This window comes from Cariama cristata, unplaced genomic scaffold (assembly GCF_000690535.1).
Source record: "Cariama cristata isolate BGI_N322 unplaced genomic scaffold, ASM69053v1 scaffold38901, whole genome shotgun sequence".
Classification (NCBI taxonomy): Eukaryota; Metazoa; Chordata; class Aves; order Cariamiformes; family Cariamidae; genus Cariama; species Cariama cristata.
This window is the reverse complement of record NW_009599380.1, coordinates 480-20,062: the sequence shown is the minus strand read 5'-3', so window position 1 is coordinate 20,062 and position 19,583 is coordinate 480. Positions and strand designations below refer to the sequence as shown.

At 40.5% G+C, this 19,583-nt stretch overlaps 1 protein-coding gene across 4 annotated transcripts; it reads right to left on the bottom strand.

The window, feature by feature from the left end:
• Positions 1-917: 917 nt before the first annotated feature.
• Positions 918-18,723, bottom strand: ODF2 (outer dense fiber of sperm tails 2). Of its 4 annotated transcripts, XM_009709659.1 has the most exons (20): positions 18,638-18,723; positions 17,801-17,954; positions 16,296-16,421; positions 15,499-15,669; positions 13,844-14,010; positions 12,662-12,791; positions 12,240-12,371; positions 11,294-11,368; positions 10,244-10,315; positions 9,540-9,656; positions 8,448-8,633; positions 7,518-7,627; positions 6,684-6,819; positions 5,891-6,001; positions 5,134-5,238; positions 4,416-4,574; positions 3,438-3,538; positions 2,726-2,888; positions 2,239-2,364; positions 918-1,476 (listed from the first exon to the last, which is right to left on the bottom strand). In XM_009709659.1, exons 2-20 carry the CDS (start codon positions 17,906-17,908, stop codon positions 1,303-1,305), a joined length of 2,469 nt encoding a protein of 822 aa, XP_009707961.1. In that variant the 5' UTR covers positions 17,909-17,954; positions 18,638-18,723; the 3' UTR covers positions 918-1,302. The 4 variants fall into 4 exon arrangements, with proteins under 4 accessions (XP_009707961.1, XP_009707962.1, XP_009707963.1 ...); XM_009709660.1 differs by lacking the exon at positions 18,638-18,723 and having other exon boundaries at positions 1,147-1,476; positions 11,294-11,365; positions 17,801-17,948; XM_009709661.1 differs by lacking the exon at positions 18,638-18,723 and having other exon boundaries at positions 1,147-1,476; positions 11,294-11,365; positions 16,353-16,421; positions 17,801-17,908.
• Positions 18,724-19,583: the final 860 nt, after the last annotated feature.

The window sequence follows — 19,583 nt, the reverse complement described above, 5'->3', positions numbered from 1 at the left end:
GGACGGGGCAACAGCCCTAGGATGTGTTCGTTTGTCCAAAATAAGGGCCAGAAGACCCTAGATACAGGACAATGAAGAGGAAATCCCCAACATAACCAATTAAAATGAAGTTTATTGTTTGTTTTACCACAGCACCTTCAGGATTTGTGAAGTGTTAAACACACACGCAATTACAGAGCTCTCAAAAACCGATTAACTTAGAAAACCTTTACGACAAATACTCTCCACTGACCACATTGCACATAAATAGGATACAAAATAGATAATAAATTCAATGTTTATTTTTTGGCCCCATAAGAACCATTTACTGGAAGAATAGGGCATTACAGAGGGCATGAGTTTTACGGACTCAACACACCGAAGACCTGATTTTCCAGGGAAGGTGCAGGCTAGTTCGATGAAGAAGTTGAGTATTCGTAGCTGCTCTTTAATTGGCTTTAAGACCAAGTCAGTATTTCATGCACACCCTGAACTCACATGGCATTCATACCCAACTGAAGCGCCACTGAGGTTAAACCTCAATCTTTCCCTTGAATTCAGATGGTTTTGGCTCAGTCCTGGGGATAATCAGGATCAGAAAATCAAAGTAACGTTAGCATCACACTCAAAAAAAACACGAGGACCAGGGAATATATAAGAATCAAGTTAAAAAAAAAAAGAAAACCAAAAACCCCCAAATCATTATTTCTGGTATAAAGGTATAAAACTGTTTACAAACACTGCTGTTGTTCAGGAGAGAATCTCTTGTAAATGTAGAGCCCAGGCACTTACGTTATTTTCAGCTTCACACTTCTGGTGGGTGGACCCTCTCCCACCATCCTATCATCCAATGTATCAATACAATGTCCAATAGTTTTAAAAAAAAAAATAATAAAAAAACCCACAAACAAAAAACCCCACACTACCTCCCCAACACAGAAACAAAATTAAAAAGGAAGCAAGAAAAGGAAAAGAGCTCTTATAAAAATTAACATACTCAACAAACTACTGACATGTTTTAAGAACTGAAACCATCAGGACCTTACAGGATGGAAAAGGACCTTCTCAATCATATGCAAAACCATCTGGTTTTGAGGCACAGTTTAGGGTGTAATGCCAACCTCCAACACCAAACCGGTATTGCTGATATCCTACACTTAGGACATATGCCACCATCATTTTATTGTCTCGTGCGGCAAGGAAAAGAGGAAAACGACTCCTGACAGTGACCCTGAAATGCCAACCTATTTTCTAAATAACATATGGCTTTGAAACAGGGCTCCTTTTGTGCTTAAAAGCAGAGGTGCAAGGAGACCATTGTCCTCATGGAGAAGAACGAGAGCGGATGGGGGAGCCCAGCAAGGCACTTTCTCCAAAAACATTGGCATAGGAAGACTTGAGGAACTGGACGTAGTTTTGCATGCTGCGGTTGGTGCTCTCCGACTGCTCCAACCGATCCTTTAAATCCTGTAGGCGACTTTCATACCGACGCTCTGCCTACATAAAGAAGCACAAAACACAGGCTGAAAGACAGCAACATTCATCCTATTCACATTAAACTTAAGCTGTTCCCCAAAAGCGCTGAGGATAGCAAGAATTAGCACAGCAGTAGATGACATTACCATAGATGGTGCTATGATATCTATAATTTGTTCTGCTCATTTCCAACTCCATTCAGCAACCCACTGATAAAAACAGGAGACAACGCAGCTAATCAGTTGGGCTTTTAACACTGATTAGCTATAGTTATGGGGAATTAAACACACTCTTTTCTGAAAAGCAACTTGACCTCATCCATGTGCGAACCCAATTCCAAGTAAAACTCAAGTAAACTAGCAGGGCATTATGAAAGACTCCCCTTCCTTCTTCTAGAAGAAATCTTTTCCTCTAGAAGAGAAATTGCATTCTCTCTCAGATGACCAAGCACAGTAAATGAAGTTGAAATCTGTCCACGATATCTGGTGCAAATCTCATTTGAACGTAAGAAAGATCTGATTCTTTTCTTACACACACGTAAGTTTAGAGCAAGTTCGTTCAGATTGTTGCTGTAAGTAGGAAGCAAAGGAGTGATCTCCTGAATCAGTGACATAACAGCCATGTCATATCACACATCTGTCATGGACACACACAACAGCATGTCACATTCAGACACAGCTCTGCATGACTCTTGCAGCATATCCATAGGACCTTGGTTTATGGACTCCAGTTGGTGCCAGGACACCACCAGCACAGCAAGAGTATCCCTTGTAAGTCACTCACATCATCTTTGCTCTGACGCAACTGGTTCAGCTCTGTTTTGTTCCTACTCAGCTGGGTCTCCAAATCCAGTATCTTGGACTGGGCTGCCCTCTCCCTAGACGTTGCTCGTTCTCGAGTTTGTTCCACCTACGTGTAACAACAGAACAACAACTTTGTTAAAGGGTTGTCTATGGAAGAATGATTTTTCCCCACCCCATTGCCCACAAAAGCCCTATAAAATTTATTTGGACACATTCTCACACATAAGCAGCAACTCAGTCTTGGGCTTTCCTCCCTTTTGTTGCAAACTGGAGTGCGGAGTTCAGTTTTTCAATGGTTTAAGTGCTGACAAACAGTACCAGCACATTTTATTATTTGTCTTTCACTGAACATGATGATTTTAATGAATTTGGTCATAGGCTGAGGAGACATTTCCAGCATTCTCACTGTTCCCCTTTTACAGTCTGGGTAGTTTTGGGAGAATTCAAACACACAAGAAATTACTTACTTGTCTTTTGGCATCCTCAATGGCCATCTCCAACTGACGTGCCAAAGAGCTACATTCACGGGTCTTCTCCTCTAACCGCAGCTGACACTGGTGGATTGACTCCTCACGTTTTGCTATGACCTGAAGGAATTCTATGTTCTGGGTGTTCGTTGTCTCTAGTTTTCTAGGTTAAGACAATAAGGGAAGGAAACCTATTCATTTTAAATGGAGTGTGTTTCAGTCTATCTTTTTGTCAGGTCCTGACTAGTCTGGGAAGAGATTCTATTCCCCCTTGAAAAGTGAGAGCCCCAAGAAACACTTCTCCATTTCTCAAATAAAAAATTCAAAGATTGAAGGACATACAGACTACCCACATACCTGCATTTTCCCAGACATTGTCACCAAAAGGAATTTATAAACATGGGTAAAAATACTGTAATATGTAGTAACCTCAAAATTGTCACACTAGATTGGACAAGGAGCTGGTTTATCTGCTCTGTAAGCGATCATCCTTTCTAACAACATTCGTAACAAGTGCTGCAAAAACATGTAATTCTCTCTCCAGTGGACAGCTACTGATTAGAGAACCTTTCGGCATAAGCAAATGCACAGAATCCTGGAGCCACGTGGGGGACTGGAACAAAACCGAAGCTGTTTCAATCCCCTGAAAAAAACAATGGGAAAAGGATGGAAATGGGAGGTCAAGAGAACAAGAGAGCCTAATACTTCTAACCTTTCTAGCTCCTCCACCTTCAAGGTGAGCTGCTTTTTCTCCTCCTGGGCAGATTGATACCTCTCTCTTGTCATCTCCATTTTGTTCCCCTGAAGCTCAATCTAAAAATTACAGTATGCAATTACTTTACAGAGTAGTCACTACACACACAGACGATCAACCACCTAAAATGTATGCAGCTCTCCACAAGGAAACATGCTCAATTTATAATTTCTGGAGAGCCCCAGAAAAGGAACCATGGATAGAAAAGCAACGCACTAAACATCCATTTTGCTGGTTCTTCCAGTTAATGTTTGGAAAGGTATGAGAAAATCCTTCCGTACTGCAAACGAAAAGCCAGGTCTGTTAATGCCTGCATGCAGAGCAGCCACCTGTAAGCACAGCAAAGCACACACATTAAAAGCAGACATACACATGACAGCATCAGAGCCTGAAATACCAGGAAGGTTTGTAATTCCAAGCCAATCAGAGTAAAGCAGTGAGACTGCAAGACCATTTGCTGTGTCTTGAGGCATGGTTGCAGAAGTCATGCCTGTCTGTAATTGTCCTGCAACACCTACACAGTCCTCCTGGGATTAAAAAACAGGGACTGGGAAAACAACCTGAAATCAGGGTGAGAAAACAAGGTTGGGACAGTACTATCAGCAGAAAACCACAGGAGGGAAAGCTAACAAGATGATGGAAGTAATAGATGTGAGTGTTGGCATTAGCAAGTGTTGTCATTGGTGCTATTCAAGTCCCAATAAGGTTCTGCACCAAGGGATGAGAAACTTTCAAATAGTAAGGCATGCTACTAGCTACGCCGCTAACTTCTTGCACAAAGACATGGCACACACTTTTACTTTGCAGTGCACGTTTAATTGTTTCAAAAAGAGATGAGAACAGAGACAAAGTTTGAACCTTCCTGTGATTAGAAATTCATCTTGGTCTCAGACTTGCAGATTGCCGTGCTGCAGGTAGTTTCTGCCAGTCCCTTACCCGCTGACGAAGATCTGCAATCATGACAGACAGGTCCACGTTCTTCTTCTCATAACTCTGAAGCTGGTCCTGACATTCTGCTAGACGTGTTTCTGTGATCTTTAGGATCTCAGGCAGCTTTTCCAGTTCAGCAAGCCGGCTCTGGAACTGCTTACATGCCTATAATCCAAGATGAGAACATGAAGAACTTTCAAATGTTCATAAGGTCAAGACAAAAAGATTTCTCAACTTCAGTGAGGCTTTTAGTCTGCAACCATGATGACACTGTGTAGATATTTGGCCAGTGCTGGAGCTCAAAGTCTAAGGTCTTCTCCTACTCCAAAAGGCTTTCTCTAGGATTTGGTATTCCCTATGGATGGAGTTGAGAATGAGCGAGTAATTTGGATCCTGGGCTTCAATTTTATGAGAAGTACAAGCTCTTTTTTGAGGACAGCTGCTCCACATCAGACAACGGTGTAACCTACCTAGTCCACTGTTCTAAACCACTATTTCTGCAGCAAAGGACACACTAAGCAATTAAAACGAACATCATATAGTCAAAAAGAAGCTGCTAAATGTTCAATAAATTTTGCTGAATTAACAAGTCTGGGGAAAAAATAATGGAAAAAGCAAACTCAAGATAAGCCTTTTCTTTCTTATTCACAGCCATTTTTCACTACATTCAGAACATAAGATCCATGAATGTCTACAACATATCAATCTTTAGATGAATAGTTACCAGTTCAATCTCCTTGTTCATTTCATCCTTTAGTGTCTTGTTCTCTTTATCATACTTCTCCAGTTTTGCTGCCACATCATCTGCTTCTATTTGGGTCTTCAACACCTGGGCATTCCAAAAAACCCCACATACTTTACCTGTTATATACAATTTTCAACAAACGTGCAATGCTTTGAAGTAACTAAAACTGCTCAAGGATCAGCAACAAGTTTCTTGCCACACTAATCACCACCCCAGAACTATATTTGGAAGTTCACTTTCTGCTTCTGCCACCTAGATAATTTGAGCTTTCCACAAAATGTTCTCCCTTTTTACCTTATCTTCCTGCTACCACAACATCCAAAATCCCTCCTCCAAAAGCAGCCAAGTACTTGCCACACTAACAGGCAGAAGAAAGCATCTCACTATTTTCCTTTACCTTTTGAAAAGGAGCAGGAAAAACTGAAATAATTAAAACCAGCCTTTTGTTTTCTATTAATCAAGATCTCTGCTGTGGGAGTCAGCTCTTCCTAATGACCAAGTTATCAGCATGTAGTGAGGAAGGCAAGTCTTTCACACTTTGGCATACAGCACATGGCAGTCTGGATGCTGCCATTGAGAAAAAGTCAGGCTAATGGAGACAAAAGGATCAAAACCATATGAAACCGCAACATCCTCCAAGAGCAAACAAAGGGTTAAGGTGTTACAGAATAAGCCACAACAGTGACAAAAGAAAATTTCTTTGTGCAAGGGCTGAAGGTTTTGATAAGATGCCTACCTGTGACTTGTAGGTTTCAATCAACCCTTCGTAGTTCCTGACAGAGCTCTTGAGCTGCTGCACTTCCATCTGCGCTTGGTTCAGCTTTTCCTCCATTGGGACCACACTAGCCTGAAAACAGAAAACACCTTCCATTGAGTGCTTGGAAGTAACTGCCACGCTAGCTGTCTAACATTGTCTAGACCAAGAAAAAAATACTTTTGTCAGTGTAAATTGGCAAAACTTTTTCCAGACTTCAGTGGATTGCCAAATTTACATCAGCAGAGTACAGAGGTTGAGGATGGATGTGCAAACTATCCATTTGCCTGAATGAGCTGTGCTACTTGGATTAGGGCCACTCCTTATCTGGATCAATGCCTAGCTTTCCAGGAAGAAAATTATGTAGGTCACCTGCAAGACCACCAGTAAGAGATTACAGGAGAAATACACTAGCCTTCTGTTTTATTCCAGCGATTACTATTCTCTTTGCATGAGCTACAATTATTTGTTCTCTGGCCAGTAGCATGAAGATGTAAGGAAAAGACGTAAGATCCTAGTCGGAAGAAACAGTACTTGGATTGGAGATACTCCTAGCCAAAACATGGAAGAAACCCTGTCCTCCCAGAATGTATACTTTCTTTATGTCTCTTCCCAGCACACTTGCCCTATCATACTCAGGTTATGGCGAAACTGGTTTGAAACTAAATGGGAGCAATGGGTGCAATTCAACTCTGTCCTCAGAGGCCAAGCGATTTGTTATAATCTATCCTTTTTTTAACTAGCATTTCAGCTTGGAACCCCTAGAATCATCGACCTTTAGTCTTTCATTCTCCATTTTGTAAGAAGTGGTCTCTGTAGTCTGTCGATGCAATTTATCCACCAAAGCTTCTCTATCCTCCCGCATCTTGTCCTCCATGGTTGTCTGCTGTTCCAGCAAGTTTGCAACACGGCTGCCATACAGAAAGAAAATTAATTCTTAAGTGATGAGAAAGAATAGGACTCCTAACCCTTGAATATTAGCTTCAGAAACATGGCTTTTCCCTATACTTTCGTTTTCCTCCTCCAGTCATGTACACACACCTACCTGTTATACTGTTCTACTACCTCAATTTTCTTAGCTGCTGGAAATTAACTTGAATTGCTCCCCTGGAGTTTAAATGCATTGCCTCCAATATACCCAGGATAAAGAGGTACCTCTCTCGTCTCATACCTACCTATTTTTTTTTCTCCAGCAACAACTGTACTGCAGTGATACCAACACATTTATTTACCTTCACAACAAAACCGGCACAAACTATACTGCCTATCTCTTCTAATCTCTTCTGTTCAATTTACTTAAATGGATCTCAGAAGAAAAATAACCTTAATTCTTTCAAAGCATTACAAAATGGCAAAGGAACAGAGTTTTTTAATGGTCAGCAAACCCTTAGAAAGTCTGCCTTTGCTGTGGCAAGTCAGCAGAAGCCACATCTCTCTCTCAGTCTCTCCAAACTCTGCTCTAGCCCTTAGGCAGTGCTGGTTTTGCTTGGATATTCACAAACAATCCAATTAAATTATTCAATTTAATGCTATTATTCAATTAAATTATCCTTGAACTTAGAACTGATCCCCACTCATGCTTGTTTCCCCGCACTAATTTTATTTTAACCTGTTCAGTGTAAAAATTTCCAGTTCGAGGTCACTCTTGTCCTTTACTGCTTTGTTGTAGCGACTCCTCCAGGACTCCACAGTAGACAGAGCCTCAGCAACATAACTGTCCTATCAAACAGAAGAAGTACATGAGGAAAAGAGCAAGGGTGACAAAAATGGCACTAGATATGGGATATGCAGACAATATGCAGAGATGCTGATAGAGGTAAGCACGATATGTGCAGAGACTTCACTAAGACTTCTAAAATATTGAGGACAAGCATTTGTTTTTATTCTTGCTGATCCTTCAGAGATGTGTTCTCCAACACTACTGTCAGCCAACAGACATAACAGCAGCGAAAGAAGAATCCTCTCTGAAGGTAGATGAACTACCGGAAATACAAAGCATGGCTAAGATTCTACTAGTGGTTCTGGTCTCTAGAATTCTAAAAACAAGGGAGAGAAAAAAAAAATAATCAAGTACTGTAAAATCCATGTTTCCTTCTGATTTGTCCGAGTCCTAACTTTTCTACTTTTTCTTGATATCCTTCAGTCATTTTTCAACAGGAAATTCCAGTAAGCCTAAGTCTTTGTATTTTTCTGCTCTGACTAGTTTCTTGATTAGCAACCTACTCCATTCAGTTTTAAGCCAAAATCACAAGGCATTATTTTATTGGCTTTTATCAACCCACAGATGGTTCTAAAGAACCAGGCAAAAAATCAGATCTGCTAGTTATTGCATGTCCTAAGTTAAGGTCTATATTTGCGAATATAGTGACAGCTGAGAAAACTGGATTTGTTCTAAACTTAGCATAAATGGGCCAAGGCATCAATACAGAAATAAATCTCATTAGTTGAAAGCAGAGACTTTTCCCAGAGCTGCTACCAGAAGTCAAAGATTTAGATGCATGATCTGAAATGAGGTCTCTCCTCTGGTATTATCAGGTACCTTTTCTGCTAGCTGGACAGTCAATTGTTCTACATACTCCTCACTCCGCTCTGCCCGCTCTTTCTGTGCGCGGATGGCTTTCTTCAGTGCCTCTTTATCACGATCTGCCTTCTGCTTTAGTTCTTTAAGCTGTTCCATGGTATGTTCCACCTCTGCCTTATGCTGAGCTTCACTGCGCTCCAGATTCTGCAGGGGGGAAGAAAACACACCATATGGAACAATGCCCTTATACCTACATACCCAAAGCAGCAACTAATTTCCTAGAAACAGTGAAGAGAGCTGGGTGTAAACACCCCAACCTTCAGCCTGGAGGTACCTGCAACCAGGTTTCACCTACACAATCCTGTTCGAATGCTGAAAGACATGTTGTGCTGACATGCCTTCCTTTACTTTCAAGAGTCTCTCCTTCTTCCTTTATAAGCTGCTCTCTAGAATACTGATTTCCTTTCCTGACCAAGACAAATACCGGTCTACCAGTCTTTTGATCTACCCAAGAACATTCTCTTTATTAATTGAAATGCTTGCATATAGTAGCGTTGTTTTATGCAGCTATACACCTTAACAGAATTAAAGCTCCTCTAAACCATTAACACACATATGTCCATCATAACATCATTGCAACATCAAAAGATACGTTAAACATAACACTTTGAACAAGATAAACCAGGAGAACTTTCTCTTTCTCATTAATACTGTAGAAAGCATGCACGAGTGTGATCAAATACAGGAACTCATGGCACAGCATTTTTCCCAGGAAGCAAATTGAATAATTTACGATCTGTCTTCATGCTTGTCTAAACCAAAGCCATCTTTTAAATAATTATGTAGTAATTAACTTTAAAAAAATATCTAATTAATGCAGATAGACCTTAAGGCTATGATTTTGCTTCATGTGTCAAAAGTGAAAATATTTTTCTTTTCTTACTTCATTTGAAAAGTATGCTGTGTGTTAGTGGTATAAACATCACCAGCCAATATTCCAGTCTCCCAGACACAGTCGAAGAATAGTTGGTGAGTACTACTTCCCTTGTCAGTCAATTCAGCTCATGACAGTAAACGAAGAGACAACCCCAGGGACTACGGAAAACATACCCGTATCTGTATAGTCAGACGGTTGTTCTCAGCTTCTTTGTTTCGCAACTGCCCTTGTAAATGGCCTCTCACAGCCTCCATAGATTTGGAGAATTCACATGCTGTCTTTGCCTGGTCCTAAATAAGAAGCAACAAGACACACACCTTTTTCCTCAACAAGCTAACAGAAGGAACACTTTATAATATGTAACAGTCTCAGATTTCTTCACTGAATGATCTCCAGCCACCTCCGCTTTCGTCAGATGGACTCTCACAGCTCTTCTCCAAAAAAATGGGGAACAAATGAGTAGTCATTTATTTTACATTAGATGTGAATGACTGGCCTGAAAGACTTGTTCTAGAGCAAAACATCCTTCATGTCTGATCTCTTCCACTAAATTCCCTTTTTACTTCCTGAACAGAGGAACAGACTGAAATTCAACATCAGGAACCAACAGGACCTTAAACAGAAATGCAATTCAGGGATGAGCCCAAGCAAAGAGAATACTACCTAATCATCCTTGCGACGGATGTCCTATTAGGAGAATATGGAATCCACAACTGTGTGGGAACTGTTAGCTGTCTCTCTAGTTTTGTAAGCAAGCCACTCATCTCATCCCTTAAGAAATAATCGTCTGCAAATATAAACCCATATTTTGGACTATCTGTGGTTCTACAGAACTGGAAGGTGGAGCAGGGAGGGGAAAACAGAAAAAGAAAACTACCTTTTCTGCCTGTATCTGAATGGTAAGATCGTCCACTTCTTCTTCTTTCTCCTGAAGCCTCATCTGAAGTTGCTGGGATAACAAACACCACCCAGATGTTAAGTGACAAACACATTTAGGCTGGCAGTGGAGGGAAGGAGGAGTACTGCCTCCCTCCCTTGACCCTCTGATCCATGGCACTCTGTGTCTGGTATCCACAACAACAGCATCCTCAGCCCTGAAAAAACAGGCTGCATTCTCCTCAAGTAGAAAGCAAAAGGGATACACATACACTTGTGTAACTGGGCATAGGATACCCAGTCAAAAACAAGGACCTGACAGGACTATATACTCCACAGACAAAAAAGGGCATTACCTGTGTCTCACAGCAAGTTTTCTAAGTTCTGGCAATGTAAGAACTCTTTTCTCAGTTTACAGATAAGGAAATGAACAAAAACTGGCACCAGGTCACTCACTCATTCAGTGACAGAAGCAGATACAGAAAGCTTACCCTCTTTGTGCTTTTCTATCTCTAAGGATAACATGATAAACATAGAGAAACAATAAGATGATTTCCAAACTGAAAAATTCTATCCTGACCATCAGCCCTACTTTGGCAGTAGATATTTCTTTCTCTCCCACCCCCAGAGTCATCTTTTTAAAGAAACATATAGTACAATTCTTGCTTTGTATATTCAGTACCATCAGAAAAGGTAAGCAAAATCATTTGTCCTTAAACATATTAAGAACAGGTTTAAGTTCTCCTTTATAGCTGAATACTGTAAATCCTAATAGTCCTTTTACATGTAGGTCTCGGCTGTACTATCCCCATTCTAAGCCTCCATATTTCAAAGGCTACGAAAATCTATCCACTTTGAAATGTAGGTTGTTAACCACAGGAGCAATGTAGTGGCTCTGATTACTGCAAAAGCCAAAATATTTTTTTATTGGTCTAAAAGGCATTAGGTAAGACTTGATAGCTGAATACAAGACAAAGAAGAGCCTGTCATTTTAGATCTCTGTTTTATCGGGGAGTGGCGTGGGGAGGAAGAGAGATTGTGGTTTGCTTACCACTTTCTCTGCATCTGAGTCAGCCAGCCTTTTCAGCAGCTCTCCTTGCCGCTCTAGTATCTTCTGAGCATCCTTCTACAAAAGAAATGAGTGAGAAAAATTGTTAACTAAAAAGGCAGTTTTATACAGATTCATTAAATGGAACTGAGCAAATCAACCATTTCCTCCCATTTGCAGCAGCAGTTCTCAGAAGATATTTAGCAAATTTGATGCTTCTGGATATTTCACATACCATCACCCATCTCAGAAAGCTTTTCCACTTCTTAGTCAAAGATGATAATAAAAAGCATGATGGCAATTTAAGATCTTTCCGAACTCTCCCACTACTCAGGGAAAGTCATGTGGACAAACTCAGTCCTTTTATCCAGTTGCACTGGTGGCTGAAAGAACTGTTACCATCAGCCTTCTTTTGCTCAAATGGAATATAAACTATAGGAAGAAGAGCAATTTCATTTCTGTATTGCTCTTACAAGCAATATGGAATTGTTCTGTACAAGCAGTACAGATTTGTTTACAATTCCTCTGTTACCGCTCTTACAGCCTACAAAAATAAATTTCTGAATATCCTTAGGCTCCCATTAGCTAAGGCCACATCTAGTCCTCAGACTTCAGCCAATGCAACTGTAGCAGTAACATTTCACACTAGTATGATCAGCAGATACAGTTGTATCCAGATCAGAAAGAGTTGGCAACACAATGGTGCCTACACCTTTTAATACAGTCAAACTTAGATGCTCTAACAACCTCACAGCAGAAAAGTCAGTCCTACTCTATGAAGTAGGTAGGGATAAAACAAACCCAACCCTATCCATCCTTTATGACACAGGGTCAACAGCACAGCTGGGAAAAAAAGACTTAAAAGCTCTCAAACTCAAGTTCCATTTCAGTCTGCAAGACAACATAGCCTCCTGGAATCAGCCAAGTTCAAGCACATAGCACTGCTCACCTCCCGGTTATGCTGCTCTCTGAGAAGTTCTCGTAGTGTCCGGTTGGTTTCTTCAAAGGTGCCCAATTTCTGGAGCAGAAGCTCTTTTTGTCTTGTCAGTGTGTTAATATCTGAGCTGCTCATGTGTTTCTCCTAGAGGTAAAACAAACAAACAAGAAAATATTTGTTCTTAGGGAATTAATGTATGAAGCTGATACAAGCATGAGCAGTGCAATAGTCAGCACCATGTGTGCAGAAGGTGACTGGATGCTGCAACTGAATACCCCACTTCCAAACAAAACTAGCAAACACCTTAAGCACATTAAATCCCTCCACTTTTCCTTAAATTTTTCTGGATCAGCAACTGTAACATAACATTTTTAAAGACAGCCATATAACAGGACAATGTAGTAAAGACCAGAACAAAAAACGACAACACCTACAATGTTGAGTCTCCCAATTGTATTTTTCAGGGCATGGATCTGCCTGGCTGCTGCGGCTCCATCCCTTTCTGCCTCACTCAGCTTGGACATCAAACACTCCTTCTCATGCTGCAAGTACTTTTTCTGTAGCCTGCAATGAGATTTCAGCCATAAGAGAAACAAGAAGCTTTGACAGCGGTACCAGCCACTATTGATATACAGTTGATTGGGTTAAAACTTACAAAAAAATCAGAGGATAAAAGCTCTAAACAAACACTACTTAAGATTTACCCTCTTTCAGTGTGAAAGTTGTTCTGATAGAAGCCAGTAAGTAGACACCAGGAGCTTGCTAGGACCACAGCTATGAAACAGGAATTTAGAGGGGACAAATCAGGCTTATACCAAAGCCTGCACACACTACTAAACCCAAAACACAATGCTGTGCTTTTCCTGGGCACTTAAGCCACACCAGAAATAAGACTCCAAATGGCTGAACATGAAACAGGAAAGCACACCAAGCTCAAAGTTTTTAGCCAGGACTTGTAATCCCAGAAGTATTCACAAAGTTTTCTAAAAAAGGAATATGCAGTATTAACTTCCATGTGATCTTTCTTAAGGGAAAAAAAAAAATACCTTACTCTCTTAAAACACTATTGTCCTCCTGGAGACACAAAGTTCCCTAATTCTTTAGATACAAAGCAGATGCAAAAACGTCAGACTTGGAGACCTTCAGGGTCACTTAAAAAAAAAAAAAAAGATTCAGTCCTGTTAGGGGCTGTCACTCTTGTCTCAGTATGATTTTCACAAAGGCCAAAAATTCTCCTCTAGTTTTCAGTTCCATGTTTATTCATTTATTGTTCTGCCAATATCATCACAATTGAAACGGTATCTCTTAACCTTCAAAATATTAATTGCAGAGCTAGGATGACCCTCCAGTAGGCCACACAAGCCAACTGCTCTCAGGTTCCTCTCAGAGTAGTTTTTTTTCATTCCAGTAATCGTGCTAGAGCCCTTCTCTGCAGCTATTGCCATCTGAAGTTCCCTTTTTAGGATATGACAAAAAAATCCAAGAACATCAGATCTTCAGCAGCACTGCAACCCAGGGTACAGACCACAACCCCAAATAATGTTAGCAATAAAGGAGGTAGGTGCCCTCTAAATATCACTACTTGCAGCAACAATGGAGAACTGAAGCTTTCTTACACAGTCAGATCTTTCTCTTCCTTTATGCGCTCAATATTGCGTCTGAGCAGTGTATTCTCATGTTCTGTTTCTACCAGCTCTTGTGTGACCTCATGCAGTTCTTCTTTCTGCTCCTCAAGGAGACGCTTTGTCATTTGCTGCTGTTCCTCCTTTTTCTGCAGCTTGGCCTGATGAAAATATTTAAACAGAACTTAAGACAAACCAGGTGTTTTTAAAGTGATACACAGAATCCACACCTCAAACCAGTGAACCAGTTATTCAACTGCACCAAACAACAAAGGACCATGCTTTTTTTTTTTCTAAATACTTTCAGGCTGTTCCTGTGTTCAAAGGGCATAATTCACTTATTGCCTGGAAATGCGTCCCGTCCTACAAACACTGGGAGACACAAGCATCCTGGCTCCGTCACATACCAAAAATTGTCATCAGCCATGAGACAGATCCCAAACATGCCAGCAAAGAGCTCTGGTAACAGTTCATGTGCTGGAGATGGCTCCCATTGCTCCACTATTGCTTTCTGAGATCCAGGGAACTGGCTGAAATCAACCTAAATAGTCCCTGGCATTTTGTTTCCATCTACCCATTTTGGATTACCCGGAATGTTCTGTGGCAGCTCAGTGTCACTGCTGGCAGCGTGACTAGAGTTGTGCACAGACTACTCAAGAGCTGAATGGGGCTCAGAAGTTGCCTACTGCTCCTCATGAATGACACGTGCATCCTATTTGGCAGTTAACAGCACTACAAACAGTTGAAGACATGAAAGAAGAGAGAACATAGAGGGGGGCTGAACTACTGTACCAGGCTTGTTTCTTTTTGCATAAAAAAAGTCACTGGAGATTCCCTGGCTTGCACAGAATCAAAGCTAACAAAATTAATCTGATCTTACACCATGGATTAATTTAAGTGATACTACCAAACATTTAGATTCAATTAACTTATTAAAAATATCAAAATGGATTTTTGTTTCACAATCATGCAAGTAATTCCATTAAATTTTGGAGCATAAATAAAATGGAAAATGCTTAATATAAGAATCTACTTGACTCAAATCCTATTCTTGTTCACTGATTTGAACTTCATGTAGTTTTGAGTAAAGTAGTAAGAATACAACATTTGCTACCCTCAGTGCTAACTCAAAGCTAAAAATGCAGTTTGCTCCCACCATAATGCATCTTGTGAAATCTGGGAACATCTCCTACTCATTTTTTAAGTGGTGTCAAGTACATAAGAGGCTATTTATCTGGAAAACAACATCACTGGGTTGTACATTTTGAAACAGAATCAGAAGAAACAATCTTGTTGAGAAAGTGGATTCTTTGACAATAAACATCAACTTACTGTATTTTTCACTTTCCGGAATTACCAGTTTTCAGATCTTAGGCTTAGATAGAAGCGAGATTATTTGGAAACTGAAGCATAGCAATACCTTATTAAATGGGTAATATTTTAGAATGTTTCATAGTAGGGCTTAGTGAATTTCTCACTAGGATAGCTCAACTCCTCTAAACAACTCAGATGGAATTTTTTTTTTTTTTTAAGCGAGCTACCAATGGCCTGGGTAGTATTCCATTGCACCAAGACTTGACTCCAGCCTCCTCTTGCCAAACAATCAGCTACAAAGCTCAAGTCAGCAGGTCTTTACACCGTCTCCTCACCTCATTCTTCAGTGTTCCCACCACATTCATCAGGCTATCTATCTTCTTTTCATATTCGTTCATTTTGCAGTAAACAGCATCCTCCTCATCTGTAGAGAGGCCACTCAGGCGCAATACCGACAGCATTTTTTCTGAATCTGGAGGTGTAATTTCTAGGCGGTGAGTCGGTCCCTGGTAGAAAATAAAGGGCATAATTTTTTTTTTTTGTGTAAAGTTATAAATAGTATTCTAACCCTAACTCGGCAAAAAACAGAGACCAGGTCACATCATTGCAATAAGGCTAGTAAGGAAAAAAACATGTGTAAACAGCTCTTTCATTTCCATCAGGGAAAGGTCAAGAGTGCAGACAGATCAGAACACAAAAAGAAGAAAAAATAATGAAAGTTCAAATTCTCATCTAGGAAGTGCCAGGTATACAAAAGGCAAAATTATCAACCTATGAGAAAGAAAATATTACACAACACTAGACAAATGCTCCATGCTTCAGAAGAGACTAAGAACAGCAGCCCCTCGCAGTGACTCCAAATGAGATCTTGAAGGGGCCTAGTAAAACTACAACAAAAAAAGATATTTGTCTGGATTCTAGAGGCAGAAAGGCATGATACGGCCATAGGCTGCTAATTAATTTCCATTTTTTCTATATGAAAAAGTGAAAAAGATTTATAGAAGACACTTAAAACAGATGGTAGGTGACAGTAGCCTTCTTTCAGATCAGCTCAGCTCCCTCACTACACAACTGCTCTCTTCAACCTCAGATAAATCTGAAACGTTGTTTTAAAGAGCAGAATTAGCCATACCTCCCATTTGCCAGTAGACTCCCGCACAGATGTTTTGCCTGGGGGTATCCAGGGGGCCTTAGTTTTCACCCGGACAGCTCGGCACATGTTCACAGTATCCCTTTTTGTTTTCTGTTTGTGCTTTTGCTAAAGAAAGAGAAAACAAAACGAGTCACAGACTTTTAAACAACCATTTACAATTTTTAGTAAAGATATGTACAGTGCTGCAAAACCAAATGAAAGAATATTCATACCAAAATGTCATAGTGTTTCACATGATACATCAGATAAGATGAGCCAGCAGCCATCAGACGAGGCTAACACCAGCCAGAAGTAAAGGTTATTGCACATTCAGTTGACGGTATGGCTACACAGAGCACATTCTTGTCTATCACATAGCAGCTCTGTTCTATCACTGGGATACCTGCACTTGTGACATGATGAGAGCCTTACTCAGCAGGCCAGGGGTAGGAGATTGGGGCACGGGGGGAAGGAAGTCTCCTCTGTACGGAGATACACAATACAACCCATCCACGTGAAGAAGGAACAACCTGGGAGACCCCTTCTCCATTTCAGATTCATCTCACAAAAGAGCAGCTGTAACAGCATTACCAGAGAAAAAAGACCAGTGCGGTGCGATTGGTTATGAAAAGCCCCTGAAGTGTTTTCCCTGCTTTGCAGTCAACTAATAGATTTGCATTTGTTTGTATTGAACTTGAGGTGCTCTAACTGAAGGAAAGCTAAAGTGCTTTTGCACAATCCTAACCTTAAAGAAAAACCAGATGTTCTAAATATTCCCTACAGGCAATTAACTAATAGGAGTCATTGATTTCACTGTCAGCCCCTACCCCATTATGATATTTGCCAACAGCAAATACAGAATTAATAGGGGACTTAGAACAGGATGTCTGTACATAAGGAAGTCTCACCTTTTGAGAACAAGTTTACATAAACATCCAACTACAAAAGAGGACATGAGATAGCTAGAAACTCAGCTTCAGTATTGCCTTCTCCCTACTGTGGATAAGGCTACAGAGAGATTCTTTGCTGCATAGCTCAGCAGACTGAGAAGGTGCTTAATGCCAGATTGTTTGAATCCAGACTCTTTTTTTCTAAGCACATTTATTTTAATAGAATCAAGATGGTATTTGAAATGCCTAGATATTACCTTTCCTACAAAAATAGGGATGAAGCCAAAGAAAAACCATTATCAGGACACAAATCCAGGAAACAAAAGGAAAAAAAATAAAAATCCCACAAACCATACCACATTGGTAGCAACACTTCTTACAATCACACAGTTGAACATGAAAAGTAACTGTATATTCTACATCATACTTAAATCACCTTAAACATAGAAAATGTGTTACTGAAAATTCACCATTGAATATGAATTCCAAGTTTTACAGTTCTAATACAACAATAAAACAGACCTTGAAGATGTTGTGGTGCTTCTAGGACCATTCACCTTTCTCTTTGTAGCCCTTAGAAAGCTACAAAGCCCTTACCAAGCTACACACTCCTACCTGGCACTTTGCAGGTGTGGTTTTCTGACCCTTTTTAATATGGACATGGACAGGGGTGTTTTCATCCACATGGACGTGCAAAGGGGGAGATGAGGAACGGTTCTTCATGGCTCTTCTCCCACAAACAGGAAAGGACAATACAGTGAAAGGAAACCTGTGAATATGGAAACTGGAAATAACATTTCCCTCTGTGCCAGACAGCAACAATGGCCAGCCTTGGTTACAGTTTGAGCTTGCTTTCAGCAGCATGTGCCATTTTAAATTGCACGCTATTTTGCCGTAAAGCTAGGATTAATACAAATACTTTCTCTGCTTCTGATATTTTCTGCTTTTAACAGGGCTAGTAAAGACCAAATACAGTTGGATTGATAGCAGGTGTCTGTAAGAGTCATTGGAGTTCAAAGTCTTAGAGCAAGTGAGCAAATCAAGGGTTCCAGTAATCAACACAATTTGATTCTGAAGAGAAATTTGAAGCAGGGAGAAGAGGAGCATTAATTTAACAGTTTAAGAAAAATCAACAGGAAACCATCAGACCCTTCCATCCTAGAAACCTGAACCTTTTTTCATATGTGTTTAAGTCTCTTTCAGAAGTTAATCAAATGCTTAAAAGCTTCTGGATCACAGCATTTCTTTAATCTTCAGAAAAAAGCATAACCTTAACCAATGTCTAACACAACATGGAAAAGCCTAGAGATGCAAGGTTGAAGTCATCGCCTTTGAGCTTGATGCTTCAGTTGAGGTAATGGTATAATGCAATTGCAAATCTACAAAAATACACCAGCAGCTCTAATCTGATTCTGGCAGAAAGGTTTTAGTCAGCCTAGGTAAATTACTTACAGTTATTCTAAAGCTTTTAGCTCTTCTGGACAGTGTGCTCTGTGCAGAGGCTGAAGTCACTTCATCGTTGCTGGGTGAGGGACACCTGATAGAGAAATAATAAAATGACCACTAAAGGAAAAGGTGCCAACTTCTGAACATCCTCTTCTTTTTGATTTAAGGCACATGCGGGACCAAACACATCAAATGTATGAACCCAAACAACAAAAGTTGGTGTGTCCTGGCTTCCTCTGAGAAGCATGGGAGGAGGGAAGGACCGAGATTGTAATTCCTTACATACTGATGATGAAAGTTGCTTTAAAGAATGGAAATGTTTTGCACAATTACAGGATGGCCTTACCCAAACAGTTACAAATCTTCAAATTCTAACTGCAATTTTTAACCAGTTTCATAAGGAAACAAGGTTTGAACAGTTCCAGGGTACCTGTACATCCCCTCCCAAATGCCACACCCTCCCTAAATTCTGCCATCATCAACAAATTCTGTAAAACTAGACAGAAACATTGAGGTTCTAGGTTTATAGAGTTTTGCAGGCTGAAGAGATGCATCCAAATTAGCACTACGGCTGAAGGAAACCCAGCACCACCCAGACTGGTGTTGCAATATGGTCGCTGCCTGCCCAGCAGATATGTGTGTACTGGCTGGCCGAGCAGTAGCACACACACAACTGGGAGTCAGCTACAGCATCAGCAGCTCCTTGTCTGGTGGTTCTTGGGGGACTTGAAGAAACGAGAGCGAGAGAGGACGGATCTCCAAAGGACTAATGTCTGTTGGGGAGTGATGAAACACAGCTATTAGAGTGGTGGCGTATCAGGCTTAGTTAGCTAACCTCATGGTAACAGCCCTTCATAATTTGCTATGTAAGAACAAGCGTGACAAGTAAAGTGTTACTTGTAATGTGGTAGAGCAGGCTTTTGTACAATATTTCTGCCAGACCAGAATTTAG